This window comes from Penicillium hordei (genome assembly GCF_028827395.1).
Source record: "Penicillium hordei strain IBT 12815 chromosome Unknown utg000004l_segment0_segment0, whole genome shotgun sequence".
NCBI classification, from domain to species: domain Eukaryota; kingdom Fungi; phylum Ascomycota; class Eurotiomycetes; order Eurotiales; family Aspergillaceae; genus Penicillium; species Penicillium hordei.
The window spans coordinates 3,676,218-3,695,685 of record NW_026623145.1 but is presented as its reverse complement, the minus strand read 5'-3'; the positions used below and the strand labels follow the sequence as shown (position 1 = coordinate 3,695,685).

Genomic DNA, 19,468 nt, shown 5'->3' with positions numbered 1-19,468 from the left:
GTACATAATTCTGGAAAAGTGTACAAATATGGACTTCAATCATGATCACGTTCCAATGATAACACAAAACTGGTATCAATCGACCACAGAACTCTGCCGGAAAAGAGGCATATCTATACACAGTATGGCGCGAATGACCCAAGAAAAAAAAGACAAGAATTAATAATAATGTAATCCGCCACAATGCGACAATGCAAGTCATAGGGATGCCGCAAGTTCCCAGAACACAAGAACTCCAAACAAGCGCCGGCCGACAGAAAGAGTGGATACGAGGGTCCCTTGGATATGAAACTCCAAGGGGATTATAGAGTTCCTCACTCTCGGTAATAGGAGAATGCAAATGCAACCATTATGCGTATCGGGCTTTTATTCACAGTTCACCCAAGCGCTCGGTCGAGGTGGTAGCGGCGTTCTTCGCCGTTTCGTACACCATATCCCCAATTTGCGTGGCCACGCCATTTTCACCAAAGACCGAGCTGATGGACAACCGACCGGAGCTGAACAAGCGCTCACCGGCCCAGTAGTAGTAGAGGCGGCCGTAGATGGCGCGGAGGTGGTCAGGAAGGTAAATGTAAGTTCCCATGGCGATCATGGCGATGAGGCCAAGTAGCAGCGTGTCTGAATTGGGAAATAAAGGTTAGCCTAGCGTACCAAAAGTATGTTGGACGGGAGACAGGCGCAACGTACTGAAGATGAGCTTCTCGATCGGAGTAAGCATATAGAGGGAGAAGGTCACCTCATACTGATAAACCTTCAATCGCATCCAGCGGAAGAGGCTAGATACAGCCCAGATAATGAAGTCCATTGTCGCGGGGTGTTCAGAGGATTGTAGGATGTTCCGGTCTTTCGTTATTTCCTGCGGCTTGCGGTGCCGTGTGATTTTTTTCTCTCTCCACCACCTGGGCAAGGGCCGCCAATTACAGAAAGCGGGAAACAGATCCTGGAGACAGTCGTCTCAGACACGGGTACTGTATGTATGTCCGACGGAGCGTGGTGTTGTGAAGGGGAAAAAAACTGAGAGATGTTCCAAATCAACACTGCTTGGGGAAGTGTTTGACGTGAGGTCCTCGGATGTTGCGGGGAGGTAGGCGATTGGGGGATGTTGGTTACAATCAGGAAGAGTGTATTGGCACGAAGCGGTTGGGGTGGATTAATGATAGGAGTAAGGAAGAGAGGGCGGATAAGAGTCGCGGAGTTGGAGGAACTGCAAAACCCTTCCCCTTTCCGTGTTCGCCGCGTGAGTTTGTACCTAGTACACACATCTGCCGCTACTTCACGCCTATGTCTCAGGTACTCGGTACTTTGTGTTTCGAAGTATGTACAATTTGTACAAATTAGATGTCACGACATTGGATAGTTAGTAGAAATATCTATATTCATAACATATCCTATACATATTCCCTGTCAATACATCTGTCTATTCTAATCATTGGTCTCAATCGTACTTTGTAGGCAACGATATTAAGCATAGAAGTACAATTAGTAGTTCCATGATCCTTTTGCTAATCAAGTTAATTTACCCAAATGCAAAAGATTCAATATTCATTATATATATCTCATGATCCTTGGATAACTCAGTGCTTTAGTACTTGGTTTACTATTTATGGAAACCTCCTAAGTCCTCTCATTTATCTACATAGCGGCAGTGAGAAAAGCTTACAAGACTAAATAGGTAAGTACCACCACTCCTAAACAGCAAAACATATACATATTCAATAGCCTAGAGCCTCTATTCATCTAATATATTAAGCTAATAGTCTGTAAATTAGCCATCAAACAACCAAAGAAGCCAAAGAAAATTACACTCAAGGGCTGCCAGCATACTTATCTTATCGCAAACGTCAGCGGCAATAACTTCAACTTACAACAAACCACAGCACAAACACCGAAGCAATGTTCTCTCGCCTACGCTGGTGGACATCATCCCGAACACTATCAGCCCCAGCCCGACTCTTCAGCCAAACCCCTATCGTCCCCGCAAAACCCCTCCCCCCACGACTCAAGATCAACGATGCCGACATATCAATATCCTACCTAAAAGGCACCGGGCCTGGCGGACAGAAGATCGTATGTTCCAAGTCCCAATCACATTTCCTGGCCATGCACCCTCCTCTCCCCTCTCTTTCCAGATCCCACCGCCATCCCCAACCAGCAGACTAAAACTAACAAAACCTAGAACAAAACCAACTCCGCCGTCCAGATTATCCACAAGCCCAGTGGGGTGGTGATCAAATGCCAAGCGACACGCTCGCAGTCACAGAATGCAAAGATTGCGCGCTCGTTGCTCGCTGATAGAGTCGAGGCACAGGAGAAGGGGGATAAGAGTCGGGTTGCGATTAAGGCTGCGGCGGCGAAGAAGAAGAAGGCTAGTAAGCTGAAGAAGACGCGAAGGAAGTATCGGGAGCTTGGCCAGGGGGGAAAGCAGGGGGAGGCTGATATGGAAGAAGAGGATGAGATTGAGATTATATGGGACGATGATGTAAAGGAGGGAGAAAATAAGGGGACTACATCGGGAACTGAGCCGGAAACTGGGAGTGAGGCTAAACCCTCTGGGGAGTCCGGAAAGAGTGTATGAACCGAGTTGTATGTTGTTGCATGTGTTTTGGGATTTTGTATAGTAGGTCTACTGCATTGGTGTTGGAGCGTTTACTTTAGAGATATTTACATTCTCATGGATGTTCTTCTAACGGAAAATCAAAACAAACATTTATTTCATGGATCTAGTGTCTCATCGCAACATGCGTATGGTGTAATAGGGGGGAGTTGGGAAAAATGATTGCATAGCTCTGAAGGAGAAAGCAAACACAGGTAGGTCGAACTTTTTTGAGTTTCTTGAAAGGGAAAGGGGTTATAGCAAAGCCACTACTAAGAAATGTAACTTCCCAGCACAGTCTTTGACTGGTCGTCAAGACGCTCCTGGGCGAATTGTGAAATACGGCCATTTTGCTTCTTGTCGGCCTCCTTCAGGTATGAGCCCACCCAAGCCTTGAGGTCGGCACCAGTTTCGGGCCACGGGTCCTTCTGCTGGGCACGTATGGTGTTCAGAGGAGTAAAGCCAACGCCGAAGGACATGTCTTCGATGTCTGCATCATTAATGAGATCATCCCTGCTTGCGGGCAGCGGAGGAAGCTCGAGGAGCTTCAGCAAGGCGGTGCAGGTGAAGCCCCATCCCTTTTGGCTGTAGCGAGTAGCAAAGGCCTCCGAGTTGGCAAGGGTCTTGGTGAAGGAGATGATAGCCGTCTTGCGATCCAAAGGCCGGGCAAGCTTCTGGGTTTCAGGCAGGATAACATTGACATAGATGGGGGTGAAGAGTCTAGGCATGGATTAGCATATGAGCAATTTACACAGGGCGAAAATACATACCCCTCTTGCACCTTGTCGGTGACCTGGATAACAAAGTCCGCGCTGTAGCCCTTGTTGTCCTGTGCTGAGATGAAGTGGAAGAACCGAATAAAGCGAAGAGTCAGATTCTCTGTCTTGGAGTTCTGCAGACGTTGAAGAATGATTTGCATGATCAAGACAAAGTAGTTCTCAAGAGCAGTTCTAGGTAAAGTTAAGTCAGCTAACCATCAATTGGGCACTTAGAAGATTGTGACACGTACGGTGGGAAGTTAGCAACGACTGTCTCCAGGAGATCAAAGCCGAAGCTCTCATTAGCCTTGGTAGAAACTAGTTTCTGGAAGATACCAAGGATGGGCTCGATCTGGTTGTGTTCAATGATGAACTGCGAGCCACGGGGAATGATCGAGGAAAGGAGGCGGACCAAGGCAGGAATATTTCCCTTCGAGTCCCACATAACAGGCATCAAAATAGGGCCAATAAGCTCCTGGTAGTAGGTGGGAAGGGTGCCGGATGGGTTGGCCTCAAGGAGCGCCGCGAAGAGTTGGAAAACGTAGGGCATGAATTCTGGAACTTGTTAGGAAGGGGTCCTTCTGACAAAGGTATCGGCTTCGTTTTATTTTACTCACCCTGCACATCATTCTGGAGGATAGCTGCGAAGGGCGCATAAAGAGCCTGCTCGAGCTTGTCGGGATTGGAAGGAGCAGCAAATCTAGCATTATGTTAGGTTCGGGCGCCTGGAAACAAAAAGAAAAAAAAAACGTATAGGAACATACCGGATGAAGGCGCCCATGGCTTCGAAGTGGAAGTAATAGAATCGGGGGTTACTTGGGTTTGCGCTGATGATGTTGGTAATAGTAATGAAGCGCTGGAGCACGACATCAGTGAAAGGCACCACGCCCTCCTTGATAACAACCAGAACCCGCATCACGCAACGCATCAAGAACTCGTTCTCTTGTACCTTTTCAGGAGCTGGATCACTCTGGATCAGCTGGAAGATGTGCTCGAGAAGATCCTTAGCAAGCGGTGTGATTTCAGTGGGTGGAATGACTGCCTGTCCTTGGCTGTCGGTGAGGAAAAGTACTCGCTCCAAGGCAATGGCAGCGTAAGTGTAGACGACAAAGTTGGATGATGCCAGGTGCTTCACCAGCACAGGGAGAACCTGCTGCCACTGTTCCTTTGTGATGATACTGCGGAAAGTGTACAAATACTTAATAGCGTCGACCTTCAGAATAGGGTGAACGCCATCCTCGTTGATCAGATCCGCGGCGAGGTTCTGCTGGAAGTAATCCGCGATACTGACCAATTGGTTGGTGGCAGTGACACCGTGCGAGGAGGTCGCAGTGCCCTTAGCGGCGATAGCGGAGTACAGGTACGTTGCTGTGTCCTTAGCCTTCCAGTTGGATGAATCCTTGGCATACTCGGCCAGGTAGTGCTGGGTATACTTGAGGACAACCTGGGTCACCGGCTCTTCGAATTTCTCTGCGAGTTTACGGAGGAAATCAGTGGCAGCTCGGCGTCTGGTCTCGCTGTCAGACCCTTCCAAGTCCCGGCGAATGAACTCAATTGGCTCATCCTCGAAGAGTTCTTCGTCGGACTCACGGAGGCTCACGTTCGGCAAGATGACCTTTTCAACAATCTGGCCCAAGGTTTCCTCGGCTTGGAAAGCAGCGGCATGCTCGGGCATGCCTGCGACAGATGTCAAGAAGTGCAGTGCTCGGCTGACTAAAATATCATACTTGGTCTCTTGGCCGATGGTTGTAAGGAAGTTCCACGAGCTTCCAATGAACTGTCCAACGTGAGGCTGGAATACATCCATGTACTTCTGCACGTAGAGAGTCAAAGCCTCAAAGATTCCAGCGCGAACATATTCCAACGGACCAGCCTCCGTCTCATCGTCAGTGTGGAGTAATTGGTTATCATAGGTCAAGTATTTGAGGAAGATTGTTGTGATTCCGGAGATGTTGTCTTCGAACATGGGAGGGAGATCGTGGGAGGAAAGGTCGTAAAACAGCTTCACCATCAGGTTGAGCTGGTTGAACCCTTGAGTCAAGTTCTCTTTGTTGGTCTTGTTTTGCTCAAGATAGTTGTCCAGGGCCTGAAATTTGTTAGCATTCGGCTCACGGAAGCAAAACTGGGTAGAAAATGAAGATACCTCAAACAGGGCCAGGAACGGAGTACCAAACTTGCCGAGAACGTGGTTGATCTCAGTGTAGAGTGCATCGGACTGGAACAAAGGTCTCCATCTCTTGAAAATTGAGTGCGCGACTTGCAACACACCAATGTTGACGGTGGGGTTGCCCGGTGACAGCTTCGAGACGAGATCCTAGAGAAAACAAAACATCAGAAATAGCATTATAATGCTTTGTTGAGTCGCAACTTACATCAACTAGAGTATCCCACCGCTCCCAGAAGTCACTGTCGGCAATCACACTAACGGCCTCACCCAACTGGCTCTGGATTCCTGACGGAACCGAGATCATCAGGGAAATCAGCTCGCGCTTGAGAGTGGCAACTTCATCCTGCTGCAGCTTGTAATTTCCATCTTCATCCGTCCAGTTGCGCTTGATGAAGTTCTTGAAGCATAGAGCACTGGCAAGACGTGTGTTGTAAGGTGTGGTCTCTGATGCGGTGATATGAAGAAGCTGTAGCGAGAAACCGGGCTTCTGTTCTTCCTGACGAAGAGTAATCTCGGCTGAAAGAAAAGAAAGAATCACATCAGTCAACACTAATCGTAGTACTCAAGGGTCGATTCTTATAACTCACCTGCCTTGTTTTGCCTGGGGTCCAAGCTTGCCTCTAACAGAGCTCCAAGACCCTCCGCCATCTTGTTACGTGGGGTATCAAACACAAGTGAGGGGGATAGATGAGGAAAAGGAAAGAGGAAAAAAAATGGAGGAGTGTAGGTAGGAATTAAGTATTCAGTGGCTCAAAGGGGAGCAGCAGTGTTGCCAACCACAGAAGGAAAAAGATAAAAGATCCAAAGCTCAAAGATAATAATGCGAGCGCTCAATAAATTGTAACAACCCACATAAACACTGGAATGACGCTAATCTTAATATGGTTAGTACGTCACATGCTTGAGCCCCTCCCTGCCTCAGGCATCACACTTGATATTCTGAATGAGCTTTTAGTCTGAGTATGAAGAAGGTAAGAAAGAAAATATGTATAATTGCAGAGCAGTATTATGTGGTAAATATTTTATTTAATTCTCTATATTCATATGCTTTTCGTGACAAATACAAACTCCTATGGAACCGTCATTGGGAACCAGTAATGCTTAGAGAATAATGTTGCTAACGCCGTTAGCCAAATCGGTCTCCTTGGCCTGGGACAAAGCCTTGACCTGATCGAAACAGCCGGCTGCGGCGGAGAGGAATCCAAGGAATGGCTTGCTGGGTGCCAGGACACGAGAAATATACTCGGGGTGGAACTGAACACCCACGAACCAGGGGTGATCCTTCAGCTCAACAATCTCCATGCGCTCACCCTGGTCATCCTTGCCAATGAAGTGAAGACCGGCAGCCTGGAGCTGATCGATGTACTCGGGGTTAACCTCATAGCGATGGCGGTGGCGCTCATCGACAGAAGTGCGGTCCAATCCGTAGAGAGAACGGAGCTTAGACCATTCGGAGTTCTCCTGGAAGAGGGTAGGACGTGAACCAAGACGCATAGTACCGCCGAGGTTCACCTGGTCGATCTCAGGCATGTACACCACGATTGGATGGGTGGTACGCTCGTCAAGTTCAACGGAATTGGCACCCTCGAGGCCACAGACGTTACGGGCGTATTCAATCACGGCAATCTGCATACCCAGGCAGATACCAAGGTAAGGCTTGGACTTGGTGCGGGCGTGGTGGGCAGCGCGAATCATACCATTGGTGCCTCTAGTGCCGAAGCCTCCTGGAACTAAGATTCCATGGGCGGTGTGGACATCATACCAGGCCTTGTGGTACTCTTTGGAGTTGGTCTCCTCCCACTCGGTTTCAAGGTGCGAGGCATCGACCCAAATGATGTTGAGCTTTCGGCGTGAAGCCATAGCTGCGTGCTCAAGCGACTTGATGACGGACAGGTAAGAGTCGTGGAGACTAACATACTTGCCAACCAGAGCAATGTTAACAGTCTCAAATGTGTGCTCCTGCGCAGTCGTGAGGGTCTTCCACTGTTTCCAAGTGGACTGACCCTTGAGCAACTGAGTCTGAGAGATTTCAAGCTTCTTCATATTGAGAAGGTCACCCAGAACACCAAGGAAACCTTGCTCCTCGAGAAGCAGAGGGACGTGGTAGGTAGAGCTGACATTATGGACGCCAATCACCTGCTCTGTCTCAACCTGGCAGAACATTGCGATCTTATCAATGGTGGCCTTGTCAAGGGGTTTTTCGCAACGGCATGCAATAAGATCTGGGCTCAAACCAGCTGAGCGAGCATCCCGGATAGCCTGCTGGGTAGGCTTAGTCTTCAATTCATCGTGGATGACGGGAACCAGGGAAACGTGCTAAAAGAAAAAGTCAGAATTGGCTGGAATCGAATGTGTTGGTCGAACATACGATCTGGACGAAATTGTCCTTTCCAGCCCGACGACGCAGCTGACGCAGAGCCTCAACGAAAGGAGCACTTTCAATGTCACCAAGTGTGCCACCAAGCTCGATAACACAAACATCAGGCTCCTCGTTGGTGTCGTCAGCGGGGGTTCTGGCCACACGCTCGATCCATTCCTGGATAGCGTCTGTCAAGTGCGGCACAATTTGCACTGTGCGTCCAAGGTAGTCGCCGCGGCGCTCCTTCTCGATCACATGCTTGTAGACCTTTCCGGTTGTGATGTTGTTATCCCTTCCAAGGGTAACTCCAAGGTAGCTGGAACGCAGAAGATCAATTAGTATCCAGTCAAATAAACACATGGAGATAAGAACCTACCGCTCGTAGTTTCCGAGATCAAGATCGGCTTCACCACCGTCGTTCAACACGAACACCTCTCCGTGCCTAATAAATCATTGTCAGGAACGGCATTCAGAAATGAGGACTGATCAATCACATACTCGGTAGGGGCCATGGTTCCCGCATCGACGTTCATATAGGGGTCGATCTTGATCGAGGTGACTCGAGCACCCTGAGTCTTCAGCAGCAATCCGGTACTCGAGGCTGGAGAAAGTTAGACCGAGCGGACTTTTATTTTCTAGTTCGATTTAAAGAGAGGTGTACCAATCACGCCCTTTCCGATGCCACTGATGACACCTGTTATACATGAGTCAGTTACTGCTTGTTCATAATAGATCGACTCGAATAAATACCTCCAGAAACCACGACGTACTTCATCTTGGTGATGATAGGTATGAAAAACCCGGCTGAGACAAGAAATGTGTGATTTGATATTGAGTTTAAAAAAGAATGACCAGTATAACCAAAGACCCTCGAAAAGAAAAGAAATGTAGGGTGCCGTTCCTGGCTTCTGCCAAGGGGGAAGAAAGAATGAAATAATTTTTGAAGCCGCAAGAAAACCGCCTCTCTGTGGTCACCGCCCCCCACTTTGATTGACTTTTCTGCCGTCCCGATAACTATGAGTCATGTGATTTGAATGAGATCAAAAGGGTAGAGAGAGGGGATATGCTTCGATAGTGTGTACTCTTTATAAAGGAATCCCCAGAGAAACTATGTGTAAACAGCCCATGGCTACCTCCACTTATAGTCTCAAACCTTTGATGCTCATTCCTAACAAAAGTACATATAACAAGTTTAGAGTCCAACCTTAAAAGCCCATCCCTCACCGCCCTTTCTGCCACATCTGTTGGGCGGTGTGTGACATCCAGTACTAAGTACATCAGGTGATTGGGCTGGCACATCTTCATCTCCAGTGCGTGATTGATAAACCCCTCTCATCCACATCACATCACTTGCTTGTTGTGTCATCGATCCGGTGGGGTGCTGGTTCCATTGATATTCATCATCTAACCCTGTGATCCCGGCCCAATTCACTATCCGCTGCCGATCAGTGTCATTTTGCGCGCCGATATTGATCACCAAATACCCACTGTGACAGCTTGCCAGGCATCATTTGAGTCTCTGCATGTGCATTTCCTTATCATAGGAGCTGCCTATGTAGTCGAAAGCTCTTATTTGTCACACCTAAAGAGTAAAAATTCCCTATTTGTCCTTTGATGTTGCCTATCATGGGTGATGCAATACCTAGACTAACTTGGCTGTCAAATAGTTCACAAACCACGTCCTCCTGACTATACCCTCTTTATGCTACTGGGCGGATGTCTCCCGATGACGTTTCACACTTCTCTCCGCACAAACCCTCGTCAACTAGCTTCGCAGATGTCTTCAAAACTCTAGGTGTCGGTCGACCTAAATCGCATTCCCCAGTCTCATTACAGGAAAGCAGCAGCGACTCGCTGTCTCACACGGATAGTCGCGGAACGAATCGGCGTGGACACGGATCCGAATCAATGCATCGTGGCAGTGTCGTGTCGAGTTCCTCGGACACTCCGAGTGGCCTGGATTTCGAGACATCACTCTACAATCTATCGCAAAGGCAAAATATAACCCAGGCGATTGAAGAAGCGGATGTTGTATCAAAGGGCCTCTCATGGTTCAGCTCCGAGCAGTCCGTGGTGCTGTGGGAGGCTGCCGAATATCTCTTGCGTCATGAAAGCTCGTTGGATGCTCAGCAAAGTGGTGCCAGATTGTTGGAAGCGATCGCAGCCCGTCAAGATCTGTCTCCGTCAGCTAGGCGCCTGATTTTTGAATCGATAGCTTCTCCCGCCGAGCCGGATGTGATTGCTGCGCGTGTACAGTCGTTGATCTCCCTATCAGATCATGGCAGGAAGTTGGATTTCGCGAGTTCCTCAATTCTCCACATAATCTCCTCGTGGATTGTTCCGTTCTATGAAACAATCGCATCTGCACGGTCGAAGGCGAAAAAGGGAAAAGTGGTTAAAACACACGGACCCAGTCACGATGAAGCAGTGTTTGGAGACCTCTTCCAATTCGCAGTCGACCTGATCACTTTACAGCGGAAACAGCCAACCCAGGAAGAAATCGAAATCCTTCTCAGAGAAACATTTACCACTTGCAAGAGAACAAGTGTTGCGGCTGATATCAAGAACTCTTTGGCCGTGTTCGACGCCGTCATTATGTACGCCGATGTTCCTGACGTAAGCTTCCCAACTCTTCTGGAAGTCCTTTGCAGCATCCATGCATCAGTCAAACCTCTCTCTGGGCCCACATCGCGAGCAGTGCGCAGTCTAGCCAAATCAAGGAGGCAGGCGGAGATGGTAAACACACTTCATGGCTTCCTGAGAGAGTCGTGCGCCGTTGAACAAAGTCGGAACTTGAATGTTCTCCGTGGTACGCTCTATGTGTTCTCAGATTTTGTTCGTGCTTATGGGCAAGATGGCATGCCCGAGGTTCCCTTTGATCAACTGATGGAATCATTGCAAGTCATTGCTCAAAAAGACGATAGCAGAGTGGATGCCGACCTGTTGGATTTGTGTCTAAATATTCTGGAAGGAGACTATGTTCGAGTCGCATTAGAACAGGATTGGATGGCATTTACCAATCTTCTCATGCTCTGTTCTCGCAGGCTTGTGGACGAGTCAGCGCCATCTCCCACTTCTGGAACTAGCTCTCAGCTCAAACCTACGTACGACGAAACCAAATCCTACATTTTGGCAAATCTCATCCGCATTGCTTCTGTACTTGAATCTCAGTGGGATCAACTCAACAGAGAGCAAAAACAACATGCGGTCCGCTTCCTCACGAAGATATACCAACACATTGACCCTCCACAGGCTGAAATCATAATCCATTCGATGAAAGAAGACAAACTCTGCCATCCTTCCAACAACTCAGATTGGGCTCAGCATTGCCGTGAGCTTGTCGAGTGTTTCGTTCAATCACGAAAGCAAAGCTCGGACATCCGCATTCTGGCTTTGGACACGTTGAAAGAAGCTCTTTCCGGCCATGAGGATTTACTTTTTGCACCAGAGAATGGTCTTCTCAGGCTTCTACTGAAGGATTTCTCGGCAGAACATGATCTTCTTTTCTTGGAGTCCCTGGTGTCTTTGGTAACCGGCCCGGCCATACAGTACAGTGATGATGATACGTTCAAGTTGTTGATAAGCACCATCGGAGCGCCGATGCAGACGGAGCTCAATCGAGACGAGCCGCGCGAGCATCCTCCGAGCCATGGATCTCAACGCCGTACATCCACCACCAGTGTCTTGGAGTTAAGCTTGACAAACGTCTGTGCTGTGGGCCTCGTGAAGATGATGCTGCGGGCCTTGAACCTCTCCTCGACCAAAGCTGTGATGGTTTTCGAGGCGCTTCTGGACATTGCTCAATCTCCAAGTCGACCAATAGACTCTCGCTTGACGGTCTTAAAGCTACTTTTCCGACTGCGATGTGACTCGGCTGGGTCAGTCACAGTCATATCAACATCGGAGAGTGACTTCTTGATGAACGTGCTGGGCCGCAATCTCGACGGTGGCTCTAAATTACAGGCCCCCAGCGATAGCCCAACCCGCGAGATTCCTCAGCATGATAACTCACCTGTCTCACCAACCGGAAAGATTCCAACGAGGGAGTCTGCGTCAACCCCTATGTCGAAGTCGGCCCCGGGGCGTGGCTCTATCTCGGCCCGTGGATCAAAACTAACGGCTCCAGTGTGGACATATGCTCTGCCACAAGTTCTTCCAGAGCAGCCACCAGGAGAATCCAGCCCTGTTGTGTTTGCTTACACCCACCCGGAGGAACTTCCCCCCGCCGAATCAACAACACCAGAAACAAGAATCACGGGGTTGTTGAAGGTTAAGATGTGGCTCGAAGTTGTGATCACTCTGTTGCAACGAGAAGCCGATTGGGATGTTTACAGCTACATTCTTACTCATATCGGACCTCAGCTTGGCAACAAAGACTTTTTCAGGGATGCCATCCCTCAGATCACGCTCCTTCGCAGCATTCTGTGTGATCAGGTCAAGAATGGAACTTTCCACGAGCCTCCTGAAACTACTGGATTGAAAAAGAGCGATGTGGCTGCTTGTATCTTCGATGCGCTTTGTATGCTTGTCAGCTACCATGAACACTTTGCTAAGAGTGAAGAGGATGATCTCGTCCGAGCTTTCATGCAAGGTATCATCGGATCATGGGGCGGCACGTCCCGTGGGTGCATTCAAGCACTGTCACTCTGTTGCTATGAAATCCCAATGTCAGTCACGAAATCATTGAACAGCATTCTTGACAGGATGTCAAAGGTGATCACCATGTCAAACATTGCCGTCCATATTTTGGAGTTCCTAGCTCTGCTTGCACGATTGCCCGATGTGTACGTCAACTTGCGTGAGGAGGAAATCCGCACTGTGTTCGGCATCTGCATTCGATTTTTGCAGACCTCTCGCGAGCATCGGTACAAAGCCGCTGAATTGGCTGCAAGAGCCTCCCTGCCAAACCAATCTCCTCAGTCTAGGCTCAGTGCTGGGGCAAAGGAAATTGCCGCCCATGCAGCTGAAGCTCTCGAGACCTCTCAAGATGGAATGTCAAAGTATATCTCGAATCTCACCTACCATGTCATGGTCTTCTGGTTCTTGTCTCTGAAGCTCCAGGATCGACCCAAACATGTGAATTGGATCACCAGCAGACTCATCTATCACGACGAACACGGAAAAGAGGTGGTAGAAGAACAAAGCCAAGTATTTATTGATTTGATGCAGCGAGTTGCTTATTCGGATCTCGGAGAAACCATCCCCTTCGAAACCTTCCCTCCTTCCCCCGAGGATGGCCCAGTTGCAAAGAAGTCCTGGATTGTCGGCATGAGTATCGTCACCGTTGAGAGCGCTGGATTATCTGGATTGTCTCAGATTACGAAGCGCCAGGCATCGGGTACCACATACTCTGTCTATCAACAGCGGACCGCCCCAGTTCTGCCGCATCAAATTCCTCCAACTCCAGATGCTCATTTACATTCCGACTCCATGCGCACGGCAATCCTTCCGAGTCATATCATGCTTCAATTGACTGCCACTGCCTTCCCTACACCTACAGTCATGCAGCCTATCCCGGTTCCGGAAGACGATATCACTCGACGTGCGATTAGTAATTTCGATCGCACCGACATTGTGGATGGTCACCGGATCGGCATTGTTTATATTGACAACGGCCAGACAAAGGAGGCTGATATTTTAGCCAATACTGGTGGTTCTGCAGATTATGAAAACCTGCTGTCGGGATTGGGAACCAAGGTGTCGCTTCGGAATCCCCAATTCAATCCGCAGGGATTGTATGCCGATACTGATGGAGAATACACCTATGCTTGGCGGGATCGTGTGACTGAAATCGTCTACCACGTTGCAACGATGATGCCTACGGACTTTGACCGTGATCCGGCCTGCGTCAACAAGAAACGAAACCTTGGCAATAACCATGTTACGATCGTGTTCAACCGATCCAATTTACCCTTCAACTTTGACACAATTCCATCCGAGTTCAACTCTATCAACATTGTCATCACCCCGTCCTCTCGGATTGCCTACGACGAAAGTGGTAATGCCAATGGCGAGACAGACCCGCAAAAGCTTTACTACAGTGTGCAGGTCCTGAGCAAGCCTGGATTCCCAGACGTCTCACCTGCTGCGGCACCAAAGGTCATCTCCGGCAAGAACTTGGCAGCCTTTGTTCGCATCCTTGCCCTCAATGCATCCGTCTTCTCTCTTGTCTGGAGCAACAAGGGTGGCGAGCATACCTCGTCCTGGAGCACCCGTCTGCGAGAAATCAAGAAAGTCCGCGAGCGGGCTCTCACGGCCCAAAGCCAAGGCTCTGAGGCCGCCGAGGGTGCTTATCCAGGTCTACGGCGGAACACTAAAGCCAACATATTCTCGGAGGAACTACCCTCTCGTGCACCTCAAGTACAGACCGATTTCGCTGCGGAATGGAATGCAGCGGCAGACACGAACATTCTCCAGAATCTGGATTTCTCCCGCTGGGCACGCTGATCTGTCTTTCCCGAGGGTCTTGACGATGACAATATTGGGCAAGATGGCCTCTGTGATCTATCCTCTTCTCCTTTTACCAGTCGTATCTACCAGGCATCCTCTCCTCTCACTCACTTTTCTCCCTTCATTCTCTCCTTATCTTACACCACTCCCCCCTTCCTTTTCCGCTCTCGATAACCAACGACCCCTAGAAACGACTTCATGTACATCATCTTGTGTTTTTTCTTGATGCAAGACAATTGTTGCATTTGTGAATACCCCCTTCCTGCCCCAAAAGTTTTTTTCTTTTCGATGTTGTGCCTGTCAGCGACTGTCGCGATTAGTGAAATAAATCAGTGTTTAATACTCGACTTCACATGATGATGCCATCTTTTTAGTTAACTAGTTATTCATTTTAACCGACGTGCCTTAGATATTAGGGCTTATTTCAGTCTAGCTTATCATTATAACCTCAAAGCAGACCCAACCTCCCAAATCGAATTTTCTTCTTCCACAAGTAATTAAACCTGTCTACATTGGCTACTGACCCTTTGCTATCCAGCACTAGCACTGTCGAATGCTATATGTCTAGGCCTAGAAATGGGTAAGGCAGATCCTACAGGCTTATTGCTCATTTGTTTATTAGAGAGCAGTCAAGGTAATAGTAAATAGCATAGCTACCACCTACTAACACATGTTCTACATGGGTTGATTGTGGAAACAAACAGTGTTTCTATATCCTAGCGGTATGATATGAAAGAAAGTGGCTCCGCATCTGTAATCAATCCAGTGGACTCTGTACACTGTGAAAGGTACTTTTCTCACGTGCACGCTTATTTGCACTTTCCGAAGGGCTCGCTGGCCAATTGCTGTTGTAGAGATGAATTAGCATGTTTTCTGGCTTGGGCAAAGTGTTATATCCAGGGCCGTACCACGCAGAGATTGGATTCACAGTTACCCAGGCTTCCGTCCTGCTTGCACTTCCCTCCAGAGGGGATCTATTATTGAATTAGCTGGGTTGAACGGCATATGATAGGTATAAAATGGTTCATACCGAGCCAGCCATGGAAAGGCCGACAAAGGCGAGAGCAGTGAGGATGGTGAAACGCATGATGATAGTAAATTTGGAGGTTGAAGGAGGATTGTTGAGGATTGCTGGAGAATTGTCTGTTGCGAGATATCAATTCAAGGGCATGGGAGGACCTACTTATACCTATTGCTTGGGGAATATCTATAACCGAGATCTTCTGATCGATTGCTTTGTTTGGTGCAGATGTTCATACCGATTAATTATAGACGGTAAAATGGAATTTATGGGGCTGCAGAAAGTTGATGTCGATCATGATCAGGGTTGAACATGTGAATTATGTTGTTTGTCTTTAATCATCAACGTTGTCTCCTTCTATGAGGACAAATCACTAAAGTCGACAAGCAGGTTCCTTTTCCTTGATATAATTGTCCTATTGGAATTGAGATCTTAAGATACATGTACCACACTCACGTGAACAAGTGAACCGGTCACTTATGACGTAATCACAAGATAAAGCCCTAGAGCGACAGATGAGAATATACAAAGTACAAAGTACAAAGTACAACATACAGGTTATAACGTATTCGGTAAGCGAGCTGGCCATGTAAGCGGGCTGGCCACCCCCCAAAACACATAGTAAATGCGATAAAGTATAACTTGATATCTCAACAACGATAACTTTATTTGATTTTATTACTTGTCGATAGCTATTGATAGGGATTTTAAATACTATATATTAATCTTAGGGAAATAGAAAAGCTGCATTATTGTGGTATGGAAAATTACAGTGCTAAAGCCAGTAATATATATATATCGTAATCACAAAGTCATATATTTCCCAAACTCCCTAGAGAGGCTAAATATCACCCAAAGAATATCAGTATATAAGGAAAAGCCTTCTATAGTCCACCGTTGTTGAGATATCAAGTTGTAATTTATCGCATTTACTATGTGTTTTTGGGGGGGTGGCCAACCCGCTTACATGGCCAGCTCGCTTACCGAATACGTTATGGACGTTGCCTTGCAGTTTCTAGAAAAGCCAGACCGAAAATAACTAATAATAGGCCACTATATCCGATGCACGGGCTTCGGGGAACGGACGGAAGCACAGGGCTGTATATATACCCGGTGCCAAGGCACTACCCTTGACATGCGAGCCCCATCAGGGGCTTAGCACCAGTTACATACGTATAAAAATATAAAAATATAAAAATAGCATTAAGATAGTTTAAACCTGGAATAAAGAACTGATCAGATCGTGCTTGTCCAACCAGAACGAGTCTTCAGCAGCAGAGCCCCCTTTGAACCCCATACGGAAATAAATCGAGTGGGACCATGAGCTTCTGGAATATCAAATTCGAAAGTTCGACAGGTTTTGTACTGAGCTAAGCGGAACATAGAAATCTATAGGCATGTAGGGATTAATTTAGAGGTTTATGCTTCAATATATATTATTCCCTCGACTTGAAGGTACAGAATGGCAATCACATTCCTTTTTTTTCTTTCTCGTACGCTTCGATATCCCAGGCCACTCTTACTGTCTTTTCGTCTTGTCTCTTTGGCAACCACATTCTTTTTCATATCTTATGCTTCTTCGATATCCTCGCTGTCGCGTTCTACCAGAATGTCATCAAGCACAGCACTTAAAGATCATTCTAGTCCTCTTCCAGTGGTATGAGGCTCTTATAATTGTTACTCTGCGAAGTATGCTAATCGCTTCGAACCCTACTTCAGTGTGACACGTGCTTCTCTCGAAAGGTGTGAATCAAACTTCCTATAAAATGGTCAGTATCACTAACCAAACATAGGTCCGTTGTGACAGAGGCAATCCATGTGGTAACTGCCAGGATAACAATACCACATGCTCTCGTCAGCGAGTCACGAAGCGAGGCAAAAACAGCAGCCAGCTGGCCGTGGTGAAAAACAGAAGTCGAACGCGTCCAAAATCAAAATCACCACAAGCAACTCCAACTCCTCAAGATCCGCATATTTCTCCACCGGGACTGCACGATTATTCCGCAACTACACCCAACACATTTCCTAGGCTGGACTATCAACAGTCTCATGGAGAGTCTCCGGGTTCCGATAAACCTCTCTCGCTTCATGATGCTCACGCCACCATTCAGTATCACCTAGACAATCTGAAATGGCTCACCATCAATCGCCGCCAGATCTTGGAATCGGGGTTGGGCCTTGCTTCTCAACTCTCAGAGAATTTCGAGGATCCCGTGCAAGTTGTCAGTGACATCACTATCAATGAAGAGCAAATAAGAACACCTTCGTTTGAATTATTAATCTGGATGTTAAAAGGTGCCTCTCTTATTACTTAGTGCTCGGTGTGCTGGTTCTGATACCTTTCAATAGACATCAGGGAGGCAATCTTTGGTTCATTTGTTAGGGATTACTTCAGACATATATCCGAAGCAACACTCAAGCAAATGGGACTAAATCTCCTTCATAGGACCGGATTGCCTCACGACCTGCTCATCAGCACTGTCTGTGTCAATTCCATGGCCTCTAAGTTTCTAACTGCCATCACCGCCACTGGTATCGACAGTGAACTGATCCACGAAATGACACATAACGTAGCCCAATTCCAGGCGGCAGCAAAAGTAGCTCTTCGGAGCATCTCTCTTTTAACGAGTCCTTCGCTGGGACTCTTACAGGCTCTTCTTTCCGGTGTGAGTATTTGCAAGCCCGGAAAGAATGTATCGGATCTAATGAAAACCAGATATTCCTCCATCAAGGATCCGGCGACATCACTGTATGCTGGGAGCTTATCAAAGCTGCGTGTAGGGTATGTATGAGTCTAGGTCTTGACACTATCATGAAGTCAGGAGGCACTGTGAGTGAAGAACAGTATTACTGTGTCGCTTGGTGCTATATTCTGGATAAGAATTTTACTTTCAAGATCGGAAGATCCCACCCTTTACTTGATATTGAAATTGGACACTTCATTTCCAACCATCAGCATCCCATCTCGGATCTCTTTCAAATTTACATGAGTCTTGCTAGAGTACAGGCTGCTCTCCTGCCATACCTTAGGGGACGCTCATCGATTTTGACAGGTGGTCTATCTTCTTCCCATGGAATTGGGAAACTTTGGTTGGTGAATATGCAACAAATCCAAGAGAGGATTGTGCATGTGAGGAAATTATTTGGACATATTTTCACTTGCACCGCTGACTTGTTACTTAGATTTCGAGTCCATATCCGGACTGGAGAGGGCTGGATGCTCAATCTGAAATATCAGCTCTCCAATTCGCCTATCACTCGATTATGACCACCATCTTCCATATCACTGAGGGTGCAGGAGACCAGCCTATTGATATACGGAAACAGTGTTTATTAAAAGCCCACCAGGGTATATCTTCACTAGTTTCGATATGTATATCTGCCGAAAGGCAAAACACAGTGGCCTTGTTGCACTGGTAAGCTATGCTCTGCACATGAAAATTAGAATGATTTCTGATGTATTTAGGACACTTCTCGTCTACCCGATCACCGCATACTTCGTTCTATTCTGCAATGTCATCGCAACATCAGATACCGACGACTTCAAACTCATGACCACGATTACCGATTGCTTGACCCGCATTGAAACAACAAGCCGTCCAATTATTCAAATACGAACGATCTTCCGGCGCTTTTTATCTCTCGCCGGAGAAGTTTTCGACAATGAGTCAAATGCAACGGTTTTAAGCCAAGATCATCAAGTACAGTCTCAGTCAACTACATTGCAACCTTGGATGCCAGACGACCTATTTCTACCTTTGACGGCCGACGCTGTCTCTCCTTTCTCCCCGTCTTTACTGGCTGGGATGGAGGATTTCTCTGAGATACCCTTTTTTCCGGAGGATGAGACGTTTATACCCTTTAGCTATCATTTTCCTGATTTCGGAAATGATCCTAGCATCTGATTCGCTTTTCTACAGTTTCAACTATCTTGGGCATATGTTCTTGAATATGTATAATGTATAGTTAACTTATCTATTTAGGACTTAGGAGTTGGTACATTGGAATACAATGCTCGTTTTTATATTTGCTAATCCGAATACGCATTAATATAGAAAGTGAAAATGCAGACTCCGTTCTGGGCATAGCCTCTAGGCTAGATGAAGTGGTTACACCCACA

At 47.4% G+C, this 19,468-nt stretch overlaps 7 protein-coding genes across 7 annotated transcripts; 3 read left to right on the top strand and 4 right to left on the bottom strand.

Annotated features, from left to right (window-relative positions):
• Positions 1-370: 370 nt before the first annotated feature.
• On the bottom strand, positions 371-805 carry N7537_008563 (serine palmitoyltransferase small subunit family protein; the record flags this gene model as incomplete). The annotated part of the gene is made up of 2 exons (XM_056899618.1): positions 371-618; positions 688-805. 2 exons carry the CDS (start codon positions 803-805, stop codon positions 371-373), a joined length of 366 nt encoding a protein of 121 aa, XP_056751694.1.
• A 1,088-nt stretch (positions 806-1,893) lies between these two features.
• Positions 1,894-2,575, top strand: N7537_008562 (peptide chain release factor family protein; the record flags this gene model as incomplete). Its single annotated transcript, XM_056899617.1, has 2 exons — positions 1,894-2,067; positions 2,177-2,575. 2 exons carry the CDS (start codon positions 1,894-1,896, stop codon positions 2,573-2,575), a joined length of 573 nt encoding a protein of 190 aa, XP_056751693.1.
• A 233-nt stretch (positions 2,576-2,808) lies between these two features.
• On the bottom strand, positions 2,809-6,204 carry N7537_008561 (uncharacterized protein). Its single transcript, XM_056899616.1, has 8 exons — positions 6,106-6,204; positions 5,724-6,034; positions 5,495-5,665; positions 4,116-5,437; positions 3,969-4,051; positions 3,603-3,906; positions 3,364-3,543; positions 2,809-3,313 (listed from the first exon to the last, which is right to left on the bottom strand). Exons 1-8 carry the CDS (start codon positions 6,164-6,166, stop codon positions 2,866-2,868), a joined length of 2,880 nt encoding a protein of 959 aa, XP_056751692.1. The 5' UTR covers positions 6,167-6,204; the 3' UTR covers positions 2,809-2,865.
• A 415-nt stretch (positions 6,205-6,619) lies between these two features.
• N7537_008560 (uncharacterized protein) lies at positions 6,620-8,652 on the bottom strand (the record flags this gene model as incomplete). The annotated part of the gene is made up of 6 exons (XM_056899615.1): positions 6,620-7,834; positions 7,887-8,193; positions 8,254-8,319; positions 8,376-8,478; positions 8,539-8,571; positions 8,628-8,652. 6 exons carry the CDS (start codon positions 8,650-8,652, stop codon positions 6,620-6,622), a joined length of 1,749 nt encoding a protein of 582 aa, XP_056751691.1.
• Positions 8,653-9,593: 941 nt separating this feature from the next.
• On the top strand, positions 9,594-14,324 carry N7537_008559 (putative GTPase activating protein (Tsc2); the record flags this gene model as incomplete). Its single annotated transcript, XM_056899614.1, has 1 exon — positions 9,594-14,324. The coding sequence occupies one exon, from the start codon at positions 9,594-9,596 to the stop codon at positions 14,322-14,324; it is 4,731 nt and encodes a 1,576-aa protein (XP_056751690.1).
• Positions 14,325-15,136: 812 nt separating this feature from the next.
• On the bottom strand, positions 15,137-15,414 carry N7537_008558 (uncharacterized protein; the record flags this gene model as incomplete). The annotated part of the gene is made up of 3 exons (XM_056899613.1): positions 15,137-15,172; positions 15,236-15,301; positions 15,358-15,414. The coding sequence occupies 3 exons, from the start codon at positions 15,412-15,414 to the stop codon at positions 15,137-15,139; spliced, it is 159 nt and encodes a 52-aa protein (XP_056751689.1).
• Positions 15,415-16,957: 1,543 nt separating this feature from the next.
• On the top strand, positions 16,958-19,253 carry N7537_008557 (Zn(II)2Cys6 transcription factor; the record flags this gene model as incomplete). Its single annotated transcript, XM_056899612.1, has 7 exons — positions 16,958-17,005; positions 17,068-17,091; positions 17,142-17,643; positions 17,698-18,014; positions 18,065-18,478; positions 18,532-18,764; positions 18,815-19,253. The coding sequence occupies 7 exons, from the start codon at positions 16,958-16,960 to the stop codon at positions 19,251-19,253; spliced, it is 1,977 nt and encodes a 658-aa protein (XP_056751688.1).
• Between the last annotated feature and the right edge of the window lie 215 nt (positions 19,254-19,468).